This window comes from Lynx rufus, unplaced genomic scaffold (assembly GCF_022079265.1).
Source record: "Lynx rufus isolate CCGP_SWC_20201006 ecotype Redwood Valley unplaced genomic scaffold, mLynRuf1.p SCAF_1, whole genome shotgun sequence".
Taxonomy (NCBI): Eukaryota; Metazoa; Chordata; class Mammalia; order Carnivora; family Felidae; genus Lynx; species Lynx rufus.
The window spans coordinates 27,349,077-27,369,465 of record NW_025814823.1 but is presented as its reverse complement, the minus strand read 5'-3'; the positions used below and the strand labels follow the sequence as shown (position 1 = coordinate 27,369,465).

General features: G+C 43.9%; 1 protein-coding gene across 2 annotated transcripts in view; it reads right to left on the bottom strand.

The window, feature by feature from the left end:
* ENOX1 (ecto-NOX disulfide-thiol exchanger 1) overlaps positions 1-20,389 on the bottom strand; it is a 206,585-nt gene that overhangs the window by 72,979 nt on the left and 113,217 nt on the right. For both annotated transcript variants that reach the window (XM_047078969.1, XM_047079041.1), the window contains one exon: positions 19,719-19,903. In XM_047078969.1, the coding sequence (XP_046934925.1) occupies positions 19,719-19,903 (185 nt within the window). The remainder of the gene's footprint in view (positions 1-19,718; positions 19,904-20,389) is intronic.

Genomic DNA, 20,389 nt, shown 5'->3' with positions numbered 1-20,389 from the left:
TTTGCACTAAAGTGCAACCTTTAGGTCCTATGTTGAGTATTCTTACTGAATTTTCAGTGTTTTAGAAATTGAAATGCGTTCTTTTTATTGTATTTCTTTTTTCATTTATTTTTGAGAGAGGAGAGAGAAAGAGAGAGAGAGAGAGAGAGAATGTGAGTGTGAGTGGGGGGAGGGTCAGAGAGAGAGGGATAGAGACAATCCCAAGCAGGCCCCACCACTGTAAACACAGAGCCGGATGGGGGGCTTGATCTCAGGAATCGTGAGATCATGACCTGGGCCAAAATCAAGAGTTGGACGCTTAACCAACTGAGCCACCCACGTGCCCTGAAATGCATTATTTTTAAATTGTTTGCTTTAAAACTAAAGGACAAAGAAAATATTACATCAGTGGTACAACTAATAGTTTCCTGAACTATACCTTTTTCATTTGGTTTTATTAAAACTCACTTATTTACTGGACGATTATTTACATACTATTGTCTATACCGTAATCCAAGTTCAAACTGTTAGATTAAAACAAACCAACAACCTACTGACTAGATGGTTGTGATTTTTTTTTCCCTTACACTGCACCGTTTTAATTTTTGGGTTTTTTTTTTTTACAGGCATAATTATATGTGAAAATCAACAGGAATGTCACTGTCTGTGTTTCCTTCCTGGTTGTTATTATTCACTTTATGTTATGATTACTACTGAAAATAATTTTGTCATTCAGAGGAGGATGTTTAGGAAAGGATCTTCTCTGAGTGTCAAATTACACTAGGTCTTCCCCCCCCTCCCCCCCCGCCCCCCTCCGTCCCAGGCAGGCAGCCCAGCGACTGGGCAGGAGAGGGAGATCATGACCCTGGCCTGCTGGGTTTGGGGGGTGAGGGGGTGGTGGGAAGGACAGGTTTCATCAGATGTGGTTTTAGAGACCATTTCTTTCACTTGAATATCCTCCTAGGAGGGATTTGTATTAAAAACAGATACTTTTTAGTTTTCTAATCCAAAGAGGTTACTGGTCATAATACCTTATATCCTGATAAAGCGACGTTAGTATGAAAAACAAACATGCATATTTCCAAATACTGGTGAAAAGGCAAAAAATAAGCCACTAGTTAGCATTTCAAAGGCTAGCATGGTTAGCTTTCTTGCTGACTTGCCGTGTGGCCTGCAAAACACTTGACTGCTTCTGGTCTCCTCTTTTCTCTCACAACTGTGGCATGAGGAATAATTTATGATTTGAAAAACAACGCATCAATTAATTTCTTGAATACTGAATACAGGAAAAGCCGAGGCGAAAGTGGTTTGGCAGGCCCTAAAACCCATTTTCCTTTCTTCAAATGATTTTTCTTTTTTCATAGTGTAATTTGCAGGCTCATTTCAGCTTTCTGGTTTTCACTTTCTTCACATGTTAAAGATAACCATACTCACCAGTGGGGTACTGTGGAACTAAAGAACATCCATTAAGTATGTGAGTCTCCTTGAATGGCAAAGGGCGCCAAGTTAAATCAAAGTGCTATTCTTATCTTCTTTGCAAGAGTGGAGACGCTAAGACCCAGCAAGGTCAAGTGACTTTTAGCTTACTGTGAGTGGACTGGGCGGGCCGTTCTGGGGATTAGTATTCTAAGAGAAAGGGCTGTGGTTCAGCCCCACCCCGGCCAGGCTGGTTACCCACCTTCAGCCAATTTTCAAAATGCAGGGCCAGCCAACTCGAATTAACACCATTCATGCAATTCACAAGAGAAGGCATCAAATGCTTTGCTGAAGTAGGAGTATATGTCAGTGATATTCTCGCCATTGCCTTTGCTGGCAATTCCACTGCAAATGATAATCCAATTTGCTGGGATTTTATTTATGCCTATCACTTTTTTTTTTTCCAGTTATATGAGGTGGTCATCACCCCAGTCTCTGGGCACATGTACAGCTGTTAATGTAGAAATTTAAAATATTAGCATGCTTTCCTGCCAGATTGGCCCATTCACTTCAAACAAGAACTTGATTGAACAGCTGGGTCTTGCACCGTGCTCTAAAGGCCAATAGAGATTTGTTTCTTCTTTGCAGGGTTTATAACCCAGTCATGGTCAGAGCTTATGGCTAGAAAACCCTTTATGGGTGACTTTTGACCAAAGTCCTGTGCCCATCTTTGGAGGTGGCTTATCCAAAGTGATCTGGGCCTCATTCAGTTTAGCTCCTGGGAAGCCAAACCATGCTCATTCTAGATGTATTAACATCAGGTATTACCATCATCACTGACCTCCTCGATGGCAGTTTTAGGAAAGCAGCTTTGGACTTAATGGTTATGGGATAAGAACGTGTGTTGGGGTCTTGAGAGCTTTAACTTGAATCATAATGGTGAGAAAGCTGTAACGATCTAACATGTTCTGCAGAAAAATGAAGTGAGAGAACATGGCTGCAAGTTCTATCTCTGCGTCAGCGCTAGACGCCTAAGGATGGGAAACTTTCTCTGCTGTGGGTCTAGAAGGCCTTCACCGCCTCTATGACTTACCACCCGATTAACTACTGAACTTGAGGGAAGCTAATTCAATGATTGCAACTTTCCCATGTCTTCCTTGTTAACACAAGTTATCATTTCTTTATAGTAGGAGACTAGGACATCTAGGGGCAGGATGAGAAGGAGGGATAGCCCTTGAACTTAGCACTTGGGATCTTTAGAAGCCACTGGGACAAGATCTGCAAATAAAAAGGCACATTCATCTATGACAGAAGAGGTGTGAGGCGGGGGAAGGCGGCTTGCTCCCCCCAAAGTCTCCAAGTTATTTCAATACACTGAATCTGGTCTGGAAGCCCACGTGTTAGGAGTCTCATTGTAACTAGAACCTTCGGAGATCTCCAAGTTTTCCCTGTTCCCTACTCCAGGGCCAAGCCCAAGGTAGACAGCTGCAGGCACAGGGAAGAGCAGGTTCCCTCAGGGGCTTTAACCACCGCAGGTGGACCCTATGACAGCTACTCAGCCCCTGGACTATCTCAGGTTTTCTCTGTCTCTGAACCGCAGACCATCTTTAAGGGAAAAACAACAGTAGCAGCAGCAACAATAAAAAGCCTCAGCAAATACTGTCACTGTGAAGGACGCCCCCTACTCTTACTACCTGGGCTGAATTCTATCTGGTAAAATAAAATGCGGCACCAGCCATCTTGCATGGACCTCAAAAGTGCAGACAGAAAAATTACCATTTTAAACCAATCTTCTCTGCTCTGGAAACATTAAATATAGGAAGCATTAAAGAAGTGAGCGGAATTACTGAGACCCTTTACAATAAATGGTGTCAGCATGGCCATGAATGATAACAGCAAAAAAGGCTCCCAAGGTATAAAAATTAACAGAAATTAGAGCTGTGGCTTTATACTTAATATCGATCTACCCTGTGAAGTGTTTCTCCAGCCTTAGCAATCCCCTCATTCAAGACCAGCGACTGCATGCGCTTTAAGATTACGGGTGGAAGGAAGTCTACCCATGTACCTTTAATGACAATTTCAATCACAGGTTTTGCTGAAGTCAGCTAGACGACCCCTCCTGACAATGATGCCACAGAAAAGATCATCATGCATGATAAATGGCTAGTTAAGCGTGCATTCTAGAAACATGGGATAACGCCCAGGTTAGTGTTAATGACTTTTAATTTTTCAAAAGGAAAGAATAGGGAAACCACATTTTTAGGGTCTGCTGGCAGACTTTGTGCAGTAACCATTTTTGCTTCCAGACGACAATTTGAAAATGTAAATTATGATAGAAAGCAAGTCGCACAAAGCAGTTCCTTTCTAGTCCAAGTAATTTTGTCAAGATGAAAAAAGATCGTGTCAGGATTACTCTGAGAGAGTTAAAAAATAATCACTTGTTTTGCCTCTGAGTTCACTGTGGATGATCCTCAACCAGATAAGAACATTCTCTTTTAATGCAAGTTGTTAAAACCTTCCTTTTTCCTTTGGCTATTTAGTTGTAAATCACGGGTGGATGTTCTGTAGCTATTAGACTGATTATTCCAGTTTAATCCTGTTAATGGGATATGTTGCGTTAATGGCTTTCTGTAATGTTGAACTAACCTTGAATTCCTGGGATAAATCCAATAGGGTGGTTTATAAAATACCAGATTAAGTTAGCTTTTTAAAAAGAATTTTAAATCTATGTTCCTAAGTGAGACTGACTTATAACCTCCTCCCCCCCCAACTTTTTTTTTTTTTTTTTTTTTTTTTTTACCATCTTTGCCCCTTTTTGGTATCAAGTACCTTTGCCTTCTGAATTAGTGGTGATGTGTTTCCTTCTTTTCTATTTTCTGAAGAAGTTTATAAAAGAGAGTGTTTGGTAGAACTTGACCCTAAAGCCATTTTGGGTCTGTTGCTTTAATGTTAAGATTTTAATGATTTTTACTGATATGGTTCAGGCTTTCATTTTTCCCCTGATTTAATTTTGATAAGGTATTTTTTTTTCCTCCTAGAATTTATATCACTTCAGTTTAAAATTTTATCATTTCTGATCTTCTCCCATCTCTTTAATCTGCCACATATGCAGTTATACTCGTTTTAATTTTTAGTATTGTTTATCTGGTCCTTCTCTCTCTCTCTTTTTTTTTTTTTTTTTTGCAATCACTGTTACCAAAGATTTTCCATTTATATTAGTCTTTTCAAATAAACAGCATTTAGCTTTGTTGATCTTCTCTACTATATGGCTGTTTGCTATTTTAGTCATTTCTATATTTTTATCATCCTTCTTTGTGTTTATATTTTTTAGTAAGAGTTGGATGCTTACTCCTGTTTCTACTTTTCTTTCTTGTCAAAACATACATTTAAAGTGCGGGTTCCCGGGTGGCTCAGTCGGTTAAGTGTCCGACTTCAGCTCAGGTCTGATCTCACAGTTCTTGAGTTCGAGCCCCATATCAGGCTCTGTGCTGACAGCTCAGAGCCTGGAGTCTGCTTCGGATTCTGTCTCCCTCTCTCTCTGCCCCTCCCCCCTCTCATGCCCTCTCTCTCTCTCTCAAAAATAAATACACATTAAAAAAATAATAAAAATTTTAATTTTCCTCTAGGTTCTGTTTTAGCTGCATCCCAGAAGTTGTTGCTATATTGTAATTTAACTATCAATTACTTGTGGGTATTTTAAAATTACATTTCTGATTTCATCGGATTTGTGGGTTTAGATGTGTGCCTTGAAATTTCCAAATGCATAAGACTTATTTTAGTTATCTTTAGTGACATGGATTCCTTAACAATTGTGCTTTGGTCTGAACATGCGAGAGTGCTCCTTAGAAATTTGCAGAGATTTGCTTTAAGATGTAGCATAAGATTATTTTTTGTACATGTTCCAGGTATATGTGAAAGGCACAGTTTTCCATTTACGTCCTATCAAACTTACGGGGGCTGAGTTCTGTGGAAAGTCTTGGTAGACTACAAACACTGGAAGGAACAGCAGCAGGAAGGGAATGGCAGAGCTGCTTAGAAAATTGTCCTTTATTTCCTGACATAGTTTAGGGTCTTTCCACTAAAGAGCGAGGTGGGCACGTTCCCTGTTGTCCTTTCAGTCTCAATTTGTCACATAATGTCACTCTCAATATGAGGAAAAACCATTAGAAAGCAATTTTAAGCACTGTACTGCCTGCTTTGGAGGCCTCTTCCCTGTGGTTTCTGATCCCTGGTTCCTTGATAAGCATGGAATGAATAAATAAGAACATCGTTTCCTAGGGCCCACTAAAAGCCGTTAGAGCATTCTGGCGGTAGAAGGGTGTGGTGTGCACGGAAACATTTGTGACCACACACACACCCAGTCAGCAGGATGGAAACTCTGCACTCACTCCCCGAGCGGACATTCTCTGGGAGCCCCGAGGGAGCCTCACTGGCTGCACTAGAGGAGATGAGGGGCCAGCAAGTTCCCTGGGACCCGAGAGATCAGGGAGCAGGGAGTATGCATGACCTCTAAAGACAGGAGGACTCCATGAAGCCTTCTATTTCAACACAGACTTCTCAGAAAGCCAGTTCCATTGAGTCAGGGAGAGAGGATTATTACTTGTTTGGGCATGTGTAGGGAAAAGCAGCAGAGATTAGGACGCAGGGAAGCTGGCTGAGAGTTTTCCGTCACAGAATAAATTGTGTGCGGTGACCCAACAATTTGTTCTTTTCTTCACTCATTTATTCAGATAGTTGTCGGATATGAAGTACTGTGTTAGCCCTGAGGGACTGGTCTTAGGTGCTCACATTAGTTTCAACTGCGATGTCAGAAGAAAAAAGGAATGAACACTTAGTTAACCTGGTGGGGGAAAATAACCCCTGTGCCTCAACTCACTTTTCAGGGGGATGGGAGATGGATACAAAGGAATGCAAAGGACAAGCTTCTCAGAATGTGGGGACGTAGGGGGAGATGGAGTGAGGACCTGAGGACCAGAAACTGGGAGTCTGGGGCAGCAGAGGTGAAAGAATGGTGGTGGGGTGCTTAGCGCAGTGACTGGACCTCTCCATTTGATTACAAGCAGAAAGTAATGCTGGAATAGGGGCTCGCTAACGCCCTTCCTGTTTTTTTTAATTTTTAATGTTTATTTATTTTTTGAGAGAGAGAGAAAGAGCGAACTAGAGAGAGGGAGGGGCAGAGAGAGGGAGACACAGAATCTGAAGCAGGTTCCAAGCTCCGAGCTGTCAGCAAAGAGCCCATCGTGGGGCTTGAACTCACAAACCGTGAGATCATGATCTGAGTCAAAGTTGGATGCTCAACTGACTGAGCCACCCAGGCGCTCCACCCTTCCTTTTTAATATTCTGTATTTTGTGGTTGTCTTGCTGTAACAACCTTAGTAAAACTGAGCCCATATCCTGTCCAGGTTTTGTACGTAAAGCAGAATTCCCATTATCATCTCATTCTACCTTGCTGTTTTACTGTGCGTGGACCCCACAGACAAAACAAAGCATGGGTTTTTCATGAGAAATGGCCAGCAGACTGTGCACTTAAAAGGAAGCAGGTCCGTCACCAGCTGGACAGAAAAGCTGACTGGAAAGACCAGCCTAATCGTCTAAGACCCGAGGGCCTATAGGGGCAGGGTGAGACCTGGGAGTGCCCATCAATGACCTGGTGGTTCTCTGAAATCAATCTGAGCTCATATGCTCAGATGTGGAGTAGTGAGACTACATTATAACCCCCTCTTTTCCTTCCCCCCACATGATAAACGGGAGGATTACTGGGGGGAAGATTATATTGTAAAGAGAAACTCAGCACTATAGCTTTTTTTATGGACTTTACAGTTAGAGGTCATTACCAAAACCTTCCTGAAATCAATTGTGAGTCGCACAATTTAAGAACTACAAACCACGGGCGGCGAAATACCCACCCAGGAGGAAAGAAGACAAGGTGCCCAGAGAATTAGTGAAGGACAAACCTGCAGAGTAACCTCTGTGTGTGAATGATCACAGACTGTCACGCACCGGCTCAGGAAAGGACTTACTCAGGGAAGAATGTAAATCACGGGTGAAAACACACACCTCTAATACGGCGAGTGAGTCCCCGCGCTTGCTAATGGAACTCCTCTGACTGGAATACCTGAGTAATACCTGGCTTAAGATGGATTACGGTGGCGGTGGTGGAGGAGGACATGAAAGGTGGAGCGTGTATGCACGGGGGAGGACGGCAGAATAAATTGAGAGAACAGAAGGAAGGAGAAGGAAAGTGATAATAAAGCTTTGAAAAGTCACTCTGCTCTCAAGCACTACCTGTAGCACCCCCTTCTCGGAGACCTACAGCCGAGTTCGAATATACTCTCTCCTTTTCTATCTTCCCAGTATCGCCAGAAAATAAAGGTGTCGTGGCTGTTTCCTAAGTGTGTGTGTGTGTGTGTGTGTGTGTGTGTGTGTGTGTGTGTGTGTGACAGAGACAGACAGAGAGAAAGATGGAGGTAGGGAGGGAGAGAGAGACAGAGAGAGGAGGCAGGCACAGAGACGCCCAGAAAGCACTAAAACAGAGATCAGTACCCAACCGAGGAGTGTGCACAAAACAAGAAATTCAGGAGGCAGGGTCTTTCCAGAGATCGACTGAATGAAATGGGTGGTCTATAAAGTGAGGGCCAGATTGGGCACTAACTTTGTTTACGTTTCCCTTGATGACTATTCGGGGTGCTTTGTGAAACAGAGGAGAAAACATAGTCTTTAACTAACCATCTAGCATCTTGGAACTGAATTCCCAATTTCACACTTTGGTTACAATTCCAGAAATGCGGACTGACTGAATGTGGCTATTCCACCGGTCAGTTTTGGGAAAGGATTAACACTGTGTGTGTGTGTGTGTGTGTGTGTGTGTGTGTGTGTGTGTGCATGCGTGTGCATGCATGGGCATGCATTAGAGAGAAAGAACATAGGAGAAACGTAAATGTTAAAAAGGGCAGTATCCGGGTGGTGAAACTAAGAACGATTTCTGTCTCCTGTATATGCTTCTTTTATGTTTCCAAGTTTTCTGCATTGAGTGTATATTCTTTTGGGAAAAGGAAAATAAAACAAAAATTAAAATGACAAACCTAGACCCAGAAAAATGGGAATGCCCCCCCACGTTTGTCTTCCTCGCTCTTTATTCTCCTCTCAGATAAAGAGGAATTTTTCCCTCTGACTCAGTCTCCTTGCTTCTTTGTTTGCACGTTACATTGTTGCTTCTACTACAGTTCTCCCCTTTCCTCTCCACTGGGCTCATGCTCATTTCCAAGGAGGAGAGGCTGGTCTCGCAGCCCTTATGTTTCCTCTCCTAACCAGCTGCATGGAGAAAGCCTTGGGGCACGGCTCTCTCCCAGTGGGGCCCAATTTGAGAGCCGGATAATTACGCCAATCTGCCCGGGAGCGAGTCACCTGCTGTATACAGGCGGCAGTGTGTGCTGGCCCGAGTTTGGGGCGCCACGGGGACGAGGCCGCTTCTTTGTGTTGGCGGACTACAGAGAAAAGAAGTCAAGGCCAGACCACAAGGATTCATTTTAGCGTCGGTGGCTGGCGGGGAGAGACGACAACGGTCAAACAGAGCGAAAGGCCAGCATGTGTCTGCAGCAAAAGCCCATTTTGATTTACTACGTTTAAGAAAAGATCCATTTCACTATAAATCTGGCACTCTTGATGTGATATGGCCTTGAAGTCAGGAGGCAATTTCCAAAAGAGGTGGTGGAAGGGAGGGTCGTTCAAAGGTCATCCAAGGACTGCAGCTGACAGTGTTGGGAAAAGGGGAGTTGCTTTATCCTGGGAAAGGCTGCAGATGCAGTATCTCCCGTTGCAGATGTTGGGGAAAAGCAGTTACAAGGTAGACGCCAAACGATTTTAATGGTCTGCAGGGCAATGTCATTATTTCTACCCCCGGCTCCTACATCGATTTCTCTGCTAGCCTCATTATTTTTAGAAGGGATGATTACTAATGAGGATGCATTTGATGATCACATTAATTAATGGAAGAGCTGGATAACTAATTATGAGATGAAGCCTCCCATAGTTAAGTTTTATTAGGGCTTCTTTTTCCCTTCCCCGAAGTGAAGAGATTTATTTTTGCAGTTCAAATTTAAGAAATAACAGCCGCATGTTTGTTATTTTCTTTTTGCCAGCTCTTACTCTGCTGATGCAAAGCCCAAATGAGGGGCTGTGGCAGAGTCAGAAAACAGGCAGCGGGTTCTTGCCAGTAATATCGCTAGCAATCAACAAGCACAGCAAGGGCACAGCCCACTGGTCTTCGGCTCCCCTGACGACTGCAGTTCTGGAGCGCCACTTCTAGAATATACTGTAGAAGGTTCTGGAGTAACAGATCGAACATGGGGGCTGTGGTCAGACAGACCTGGGTTGGCACTTTGACTCTTCCAGGAACAGGCTATACTCTGGACGAGTCACTTGACATGTCTAGGTCTCAATTTCCTCCCTGAGACACTGAGATAAGCACTCGCAATTCAAATGCTCCTGAACTGTGAGCACTGAGTATACTGAGGTGAATTAACCATGGGGAGGGGCCCTCTCGGAGAAGGGGTGTGGGAGCAAGGCCACCCTGCTGTTAGGAAACTCGGATGTGTCCAGACGTGCCCTGCACATCCTGGGTCTTCCCTTAACCCCCTACAATTCTTCACATTTTCACTAGAAATGGGGCGATCACACTTTGTAAAACAGCCATCCCAAATGCGTTCACATACATGATCTCATTTTATTCCAACAGACCCGCGGCAGCACCCACGGTCCACATGAAAAACCTGAGGTTCCGAGGGACTGACTGATGCAAAGTTGTACAGAAAAGAGTCAGGCTGCAGCCAGCTTTTCCTTCTGCTGGTTCAGTGTTTTTATTTCCTGGTGCAAGAGCTTGGCATGGCTCAGCTGGCCTACAGGCAGCTAGCTTATCTCCTTATCTTACGGTCTCGGTCCAAAGAAAACAGCAAGATACCCTGGGACCCAACCTTGTGTAAAACTGCTAAAAAAAACCCAAAAAACCCAAAAAACAAACCTGGGGTGGTTTCCTCTCCCTTATCTTTGCTTTTAATTTTTGTATCTTGCCCCCAGTCAAACGGGAACGTGCTTTTAAAACTTCCAGACCCCTGTGCACATGTCAGGTATGATCATTTCAAACCGGTAGGGCTTCGTGATGTAAGGTGCTGGGCCAAGAATCGGAGAATCGGTTTCTATTTCTGGTTCCAAATGTACCTAACAACACTCCAGGAGTCTCACACCCAAGCGGGATACGTACCCTCTTCGGATGTGCCAGGATACGGCCTGCAAATGTTAGAAAATACACACGCTGCCAGCGGGAACTCTCCAAATGACTTAACCGCCTAATGAAAAGTGCCAGTGAGTTATGAATGAGGATTATCATCAGTGTCTCACGGGCTGCTATTACAATGCATCACCCCAAGATACCTGGCTGAGGAATGGGTACAAAATGAAACTATAAACTCTGGGATAGTTAAGTAAAAAGAAAGGAAGACAATAATGGACCCCAAATATGGCTGTGGTGAACCATCATGTCCGGTCCTCAAAACTTTGTAAAGCCACATCATCTGAGAGATGTGTATGTTTCATAAGTTTACTCTTTTTTTTAATGCTTTACTTATTTTTGAGAGAGAGAGAGACAGAGACAGAGCATGAGCAGGGGAGGGGCAGAGTGAGAGGGAGACACAGAATCTGAAACAGGCTCCAGGCTCTGAGCTGTCAGCACAGAGCCCAACGCGGGGCTTGAACCCACAGACCGTGAGATCATGACCTGAGCCGAAGTCGGACGCTTAACCAACTGAGTCACCCAGGTGCCCCTAAGTTTTCTTATTCTAGTCAGAGGTGAAAGACTTTTTTTTCTTTTTTTTTAATTTTTTTTTCAACGTTTATTTATTTTTGGGACAGAGAGAGACAGAGCATGAACGGGGGAGGGGCAGAGAGAGAGGGAGACACAGAATCGGAAACAGGCTCCAGGCTCTGAGCCATCAGCCCAGAGCCTGACGCGGGGCTCAAACTCACGGACCGCGAGATCGTGACCTGGCTGAAGTCGGACGCTTAACCGACTGCGCCACCCAGGCGCCCCGGTGAAAGACTTTTAATGTGAATGTGGGCCATGTCTTATGCATTGTTTTCTATTCAGAAAGAAAAAAAAAAAAACGTCGTTTAGGAAGTTGAAATAGAATCAAATAAACACAGGCTGTGTCTCTGCTGCCCTTACCTTGTATAGATTCCAGATGTGTGTGTGTGTGTGTGTGTGCGCACTTACACACACACATATTTTTTGAACTTTTTAAGATTAAAGGTTTTACTAATTACACATGAAAGTCTAAAAGAAAGCCTCTTTCTCTACACTGTAATAATGGGATTTTCTTTTTTCTTTTTTTCTTTTTTAAATAATGCGATTTTCTTGCCCTGTCCAGTGATACTGAATTATTTTCTGTACTGATGCTTCATATATTAATTATGATAATGTTGTTGTGTGCTTCTTCCGGAATGAGTACACAACCAGATCGTGATGTATATGTGATTTCTTCCTTCTAACCGTCATTTTTGAGGTTCATGAACCCTACTTAGAAGGAAATCCTCACAATACATTGCAACTTAAATTCCAAACTAATCGATCCTTAGTTCATTTACCTAAATATTTCACAAAGGCTCTTAAAATGTAATTTGTCATTTATAAGAATGTTGAATTTCTTCCTTTAGAAAAATGTCTTTTTCCATTTTCTTATTCTTCTATGTGTTTGTGTCATTTTCCTTATTTTTTGTAACTACATTAGAAGAACTGTTCTCCCCACTGTGTCTTCCATGACCTCTGTACATCCTTCCCACCTTCCACCTGGAAGAGCTTTTATTCCTCTACTCTGTGCGCATCCATTTGAGCTGAGGCTTGCCCCCTCCACACCATTAGCATTCCCCCCCCGCGCCCCCCCCCCCGCAATTCCCTGCCTCTTCTACTCTTCTAGGGCAAACAACCAAAGCAGAGTGGACAAAAAGTTAACCATTTCTCTAGCATTATTACAGATTTCAGCCTCTTCATGTTGCCTTCTCCTGACTACATGCCTTCCTTTCCTTCACCCTAAAACCCTTCTAATTTGTGCATCTGCCTCCCAATCCTGAAGCAGCTGTCTTTACTCTAAAACATGCTGCCTTCAGTCCCCATGTCCTTTCCTCTTAGACGTCTATACAATGTGCTTGCTGTCCTTCCTTTCCCTATGGATTTCTGGACAGCCAGAATCATTTGCAACACTCTTCTCCTGCCTCCCTCACTGGCCCACACGTTAATCAAGAATTCATTCGAGGACTGGATTAAAGTTAAAAGCCCCTGAAACACGTTCTTGTTCAAGATGTCAGACACAGTACATGTTTATCTGCTCTTTGGGTTTTCTTCCTCCAACGTTTATTTATTTTTGGGACAGAGAGAGACAGAGCATGAACGGGCGAGGGGCAGAGAGAGAGGGAGACACAGAATCGGAAACAGGCTCCAGGCTCTGAGCCATCAGCCCAGAGCCCGACGCGGGGCTCGAACTCACGGACCGGGAGATCGTGACCTGGCTGAAGTCGGACGCTTAACCGACTGCGCCACCCAGGCGCCCCTGGGTTTTCTTCCTCCAGAAACTCAATTAATGAATAAACTCAATCAGTGAATAAACTTAAAAGAGCAAAGAGAATGGGACGGGAGTTCCAGGAATTCTCATGTATGGGAGATTCTGGCATCTGTGGGATCCCCAACTGTCCCAAAAGTGAAGCCTGGTGGTGAGCAGTGAGTGCACCACTGTGTGGGAGGAGACTTGGCCTGAGAGGAGAGCAGAGGAGAGCTGGACACAACAGCCAGCAGACCCGCCCCCATAGCTCCTGGGGAAGTAATCCCTTCCCTCCCAGAGAGAAGCACCCCAGCGAACATCACTCCGTGAAAAGAAACCTGTAGCAGCCAAGAGACAGATTGAGACGCAAAAGCAAACACCCAATCCTGGAATAAATAGAAATGACTCAGGAACAAAAAGAATTTTAAGCATTCTAATTAGTATTCTCAAAGAGATCTGAGAAGATACTGAAACCAAAAAAAAAAAAAAATGCATGAAAAGACAGTAATCGAAGAAGAGAAAGAACATTTGGAAATAAAATAACCTGATGATCAAATAGAAACTTCAGAGGAAAGGATAAAAGACACAGTTTAAACAGATAACATGAGAAGAACGATAATACACACATAGCATGAGCCTAGGAAGGTCCATTATCTGACTGGTGGGCATTTCAGAAAGAAAATAAAAACAGAAAACAAAAGTGGAAAATTATCAAGGAAACAGAGAAACTCCTGTTGCAAAGTCCTGCTACATCTGTGTTCTTTACCTATAGAACCTCTCCCAAGTTGTTCACAGAAACACCGTTTGAAGTTCACTGGAAGCAATGGGCCTGATGGGCTTTCGAGGATTCTTATAATTTTTAAGGGGCAGGTTTTTTATTTTCCAGAAAAAAAATTTTTTAAAGCCTCTGAAATTTTCCTGGATACAGCTCACTTCGCCTGTCTTTCCCTGAAATTTCTGATGGTCAGAAACACCACCTACGGCATGATCATCCTGGCTTTGACAGGAACACGTGACACTTCACTGCACGTGAACTTGGGAGAGGAAATGAGCACACACTTTTCATTATCTCTTCTAAAAAGTACTTACTAAGCAATTGAACAGTTTTAGAGAAGATTTCAGAAGAGATGCTTAAGTGGTCAGACGCACTCGCTGATGTCATTTCAACACACTTTCATTTCTTTCTTAATATCTATCCCAAAGACCAACTCTTGACCAACCTTTGGCAAAACTAGCTGGGGTTGCTGTATGTTTTAGGGAAATAGCAGTATTATATTTGTCTGTCTCCTTCTGTAAAATTGGTCTAGACTGGTGAGGTTTTGTAAGACAGATACAGAAAAACCATACATATGTTCCCTTTTAAGCCCAGGGGGGAAAACGCTTGTTACTTAATTTCTAACATGCTGTTGATCATGACAGTCCTCTTATCCCAAATTTTGTCCTGTCTTGCTCAAAGTTGTCAAGACAGCCAGCCTTGGTCTTTACTAATGTCAAGCCAAGACTGTTAGAGAGCCACTGCTCTACATGGGCCAATGGTTTACTGGCCTAAAGGCAGTTGGTCTTCAGATGACATTTGCTAACACTATTAAAAAGCATTGGCTCAAAGTATTTACGAGGGACCCTTCTGACATAATCATCATCAGTCACACACAGTTTTACGATCAGCAGCTTATAATGGGATCCTGTTGTTATGTGAATACTTAGCAGTCCTGTCAATATGATTTACACAAGGCTTCGAAAGGAATTGATTTTTAAATTGGTTATTTAAAATTACGACATATTGACCTATCCTCATGAATGAAAATACAAGGATTGTTTAAATTCAAGTGTGATTAAAACCGGAATGAGATGCCATTCTACACTTACTATATAGTGGCTAAAAAAAGACAAGTGAAAAAAACAGGCTGATCATATCACGTGCTGACCGACAAGGACACGAAACAACTGGAATTCTCCTGTATCCCATGGGAATGCATGATGGTATAGACACTTTGGGCAACATTCCAGCAGTTTCTTAGTTAAACACACTTACCATATGAACTAGCAATCCTAGTCCCGGGTTTTTACTCAACTGAAATGAAAACTTACGTCCCAACAAAAAGTCTGTAAGTGAATGTTGCCAGCACATTTGTTCATATTAGCCCCAAAGAGGAAACCATCCAAATGTCCGTTAGCTGGTGACCAAATGAACAAATTATAGCTCTTCCTTACATTGGGATACTATCCAGCATAAAGAGGAATGAACTCTTGATATATACAGCAACAGGGAGGAATCTCAAATTCATTACGCTAACTGAAAGAAGCGAGACTCAACGGTTGCATTCTATGTAATTCCACTTATATGACACTCTGGAAAATGCAAAACTCTGACGGGTAGAAAAAAAAGATCTGTGGTTGCTCGGAGTTGGGTTGACTAAAAAGAAACACAAAGGAGTTTCTGGAGGGTAACAGGACAATCCTATATTGATTGTGGTCTTGGTCACGTGAGTGTATCTATCGATTTGTCAAAACTCATAGAACTGTAGCCCTAAAGAGAGTATTTTTATTGTATGTAAATTTTGCCTCCATAAATTCAGGGATAACTGGAAGATAAATGAGAGTTTGCGATAGGTACATTCTTTCCTTGTATACTTAAAAATACAAATGAAAGCCAACCAGCTCACTACTCTTATGGCAGAGACAAGTTAACTTCACTGCCAGCTTAAGATCAGGTAAAGGGTACGGTGTTACCATGGATACAAACTAGTATTTCCTTTTGTGTGAAGTCTCTAATATTAAATCGTGACTCACACGTAACGTAGGGGTAGACTCAGAAACAACCAAAGTCACCCAAGGGTTTTCAGCCCTAGGACCCCTGCCCATGATGTTTTCCTCATGAACGTAAGAGAAACTATAATGTCGGTGAAAATATCTTTAAGGGATTAAAAGAAGAAAGGGTAAAACTGCTTCGCTAAACTTGAGGGCATTTCTAAAAATGGTATGCTAGGTCTGAGGCTGTTAAGACTTTATTTTCTTCTGTTTGTTACAGAAATAATTTCCCGTAGATCGACCACTAACGCAACGGCATGTGGGAGGCTAACCTCTCCTTTAGCTGTTGACTTGCCCGTGAGATCATGATTTTCTAATTAATAAAGTGGAGAGGGGGCAGACTGAGTAAATTTTAAAATCAGCAGAATTCTTTGCGGTAGGGCTCAAATTAGCAAGTTGTGGTAACTTATGCAAAATGATATTAAGGTAGAGGTTGACTCTTAAAGAGCACACATATTTTGGAACTCTGTATTAAAGATGTGCTGCCACAGAGACTGCCACACATCTACCTAATAACCACTGAAAATTAAAGTCATAGCCACTGCCATTGAGTGAGCACTTCCCATGTGCTAGGAAGAGCTATGAATACTTGCAGGATGTCAGCTCCCACCGTCTGCCTTGCTATTTATGGTCCAAGAATCCCGAATGATCCAGAGTTCCCCACAGGTTCCATGGTAGTTCTTGTCCCTGTACTCTTGTCCATTACTCTTACATTCAACAAATACATATTTATCTAGGGGCACCGGGGTGGCTCAGTTGGTTAAGCACCTGACTCGATCTCAGCTCAGGTCTTGATCTCAGGGTCATGAGTTCAAGCCCCACGTTGGGCTCCGCCTGGGTGTGAAGCCTACTTAAAATACATATATATATATATATATATATATATATATATATGTACATATTTATATATACACACATGTATACATATATACGTACGTATATATATATACATGGGTATATATATGTATGTATATGTGTATGTGTGTATATATATATATATATATATATATATAATATAGCTACCGTGTGTCTATTAATGATTGAATTGTTTCCATTCAAAATTTATATGTTGAAATCTTAGCTCCCAGTACCTCAGAAAATGGTATTTGGAAACAGAGTCATTAGAGGTATGACTCGGTAAGATGAGGTCATAGTGGAATAGCATGGGCCCCTCAGTCCTATACAAATTGTATCATTATCAAAAGCAGAAATTTGGACACTGATACACACAGGGAGGATGCTATGTGAAGATGAAGGCAGAGATTAGGGTGATGCTTCTGCAAGGCACGGAACACCAAGGATTGTAGGGAAACCACCAGAAGTTTGGGGAAATTCTGGAATAGGTTCTCCCTCACAGCCCTCAGAAGGAACCTCTCCTGCTGACACCTTGATCTTGCACTTCTAACCTCTAGAACCATGAGACAATACATTTCTGCTATTTGGGGCACCTGGGTGGCTCAGTCGGTTAAGCATCCAACTCCTGGGCTCAGCCTAGATCGTGTTCTCGCGTTCGCGAGTTCAAGCCCCATGTTGGGCTTGGTGCTGACAGTACAAAGCCTGCTTGGGATTCTCTCTCTCTCTCTCTCTCCCCCTCTCTCTTCCCCTCCCCCACTTGTTCTCTCTCTCTCTCTCTCAATAAACATTAAAAAATTAAAAAAAAATTTCTGCTATTTAAAGCAAATCGTACCAAAACCAAAACCAAATCCCACAAAACAAAACTATTTTAAAGTACATTTCCTACTGACAAGGAAACTCTGCAAATGTGTGAGCAGCCACAATAACCAAACACCTCTCTCAAGGGGCTGCAGCTTCGCAGTCCCTGATGCTGACTCCCGGGCATCCTTCTCCCCGACGGCCGAGCTCACCCTTACCTCCTCAGATTTCCTTCATATTTGAATCTCTGATTGCCTTAACCATTCCATCAACTTAAAAAAAAAAATTAATGTTTATTTATTTTTGAGAGAGAGAGCATGAGTGGGAAAGAGGCAGAGAGAAAGACAGAGAGAGAGAGAGAGGATCAGAAGCAGGCTCCAGGCTCTGAGATGTCAGAACAGAGCCTGATGCGGGACTTGAACCTATGGACCATGAGATCATGACCTGGGCCGAAGTTGGACACTTCACCGACTGCGCCACCTAGGCGTCCCCAATTCCGTCCACTTTTCAAGCAACTGGGGTAATCTTTACTGGAGGAAAAGTGGGCCCATTGCATGAGGCATGAGATGGTAACTGTGGCCTAGGTCTGGCCTCATGGTCTTTGGGGAAATTGACAGACAGACTCTCCTCCCGGCAGGGGCGCCGACACACAGCCCATGTTGGGGCATATGGACAACCCCGGGAGCCTCGCACAGCAGCTGTTACACCAATTTCCAAGTGCTGGGACCCGAGCGGCAACTGTAATGACATTTTCCTGGCTGGCTCTGACCTCTGAATCGCACTGATTTGTCTAACACACACTGTGAACACCAACGAGTTAGGACTCAAAGCCAAGACTCAAAAATCGCTTTAAAATGGCAGGAGATATTTAAGACATAATTTCTGTGAGTTGGTCATTAACTTGCTTCTATCCCAATCTGTACATCTTTTTTTTTTTTTTTTATAATCCTTTCCTCTCAATTATTTTTCCTTGCTTGGCTAATGTTTCTGTAGCAGTTACCTCTAATCATTAAGACACTTTTGTAGGCAATCCATGCTCCTGAGCTTGGAGAGCAGTCCATATGGTTAGGGGCATTAAAACAATATTCTTCTTACTCTACATTTTAGTGTCCCATCATTCTATTTCCATTCCCCTTGTTTAAATAAAAACACATTTTTTCCCCCAGAAAAGAGTGGTTAGGTTTGTACGTTCAGAGGGGTGATATAAAATACCGTGTGTGATGACAATTTACGCTGTATCATTACAAGGTCACTCGAAGGCTCAAACGCCGTTAAGTGATGCTTTCAGATATCAATCCGGCTAGGAGTCTTTGGTTCTATTTCCCGACTGCTGAGGCCTCCCCTCCCCTCAAGCCCTCATCCCAGCAGTCCAAGTTCCTTCTCCTTCCTCCAATGCCCCACAGCTCCTGTCTCTTCCCGACAGTTCCCACAGACACATCTTTAACTTCAGTGCATGAGGCTGAGGTCTGGCACCCTTCACAAAGGCATAGATACCAGCCTGTTTTTAAAGTTGCCCGTACCCCCCATTCTGGAACTTCATCTTTTCCAGCAACAAACGTGTCTTAAGTATGTACAGTGTGTTCATGAAACCTGACTAGACCCTAAGGATGATCCAAAAGAAGTGAAACCAACCCAGAGTTTACAGGTACACCGAGCTTGAAAACAAGCTCACCGTGCTTTTGGAAATCTGTTGGCGTGCTTTTAACTTAAAAGTTCTCAGGTGGTGGGGTGCCTGGGTGGCCCAGATGGTTAAGGGTCCAAGTTTTGATTTCCACGCAGGTCATGACCTCACGGTTCCTGAGTTCAAGCCCCGCGTGGGGCTCTGCACGGACAGCACCGAGCCTGCTGGGATCCTCTCGCCCTCTCGCTCTCTCTCTCTCTCTCTCTCCTCCTCTCCCGCTCATCCACAGGTGTGCATGCTCTCGCTCTTTCAAAATAAATAAATAACCGTAAAGAAATATCCTCAGATGCTAAAACCCTTGCATCGTGATCCACGAGGATTTTCTGACCATTTTCCACACGGCTCACCTCCCCCTACAAACCTTTCGACCTCCTAGATTCTCTTCCTTAGCTTCCTGCCTCGCAGGTGTTCTCTAGCCTGATTTTTTTCTGCAGACTCTGCCCTTCTGCAGTCACCGGCACTTTCCTTTCCTTGCTAGCTTGGCGCTTGTCCTTTCTTCTCCTTCACCTTTCCCGGCAAATGGCTCCCATCTCACGTCCGTGGAACGCACGCACCCCTTGCCCTCGCGGAAAAAAAAGAAAAGTCTGGGCCCAGGTACCTGCTGCATGCCCTGCATGGTCTGTTGCAGGAACTGGAGCTGCTGGTCCTTGGTGACGTTGTCCTCCGTTCGGAAAAGCTGCTCTTTCTCCTGTTTCAGCAGCTCCACTTCGTTCCTGTAGGCGTCGAGCTGCCAGCGCAGACTGTCGTTCTCCTCTTTCAGAGCATAGGCCTGAGCAGCCAGGGCTGGAAGGCAAACACACAGCACAAGTTCAGGTCCGTCACCTTCCGGTGACGGGGGCGGGGCCTAGACCGGGGCGGGGGGAGGGGGGGCTTTCGCGGGATGGGGCGTCTCTCACCCAAATTCTTACCTTTCACACCAGCTCAGAAACAAACCCCAAATGCCTGGCCCCGGGGCTCTTTGATTCCCGGCTGGTGAGCATCACTTCTTTGGGAATTTTTATCGATTCCATTTGTCCTGTCTGATGGAGGCATGCTTCTTGTGGGCCCAGGAGTAACTCCTCCCCAGTGCTGGCCTTTCGGCCTCTCCCCCAGTCCGAGGCACCCTCCCGCAAGCGGGAACGTGCTGCTAGGTGGGGACAGCACGGGGGCCACTTTCTTTCACCGAATCAGCCTTTCCGCAGGTTGAGGCCTGCAGCCACATCCCAGGGGACAGAGGGATCGACACGGACGTCATTCCTCCCCGCACGGCCGCTGGGACAAATCGCACGG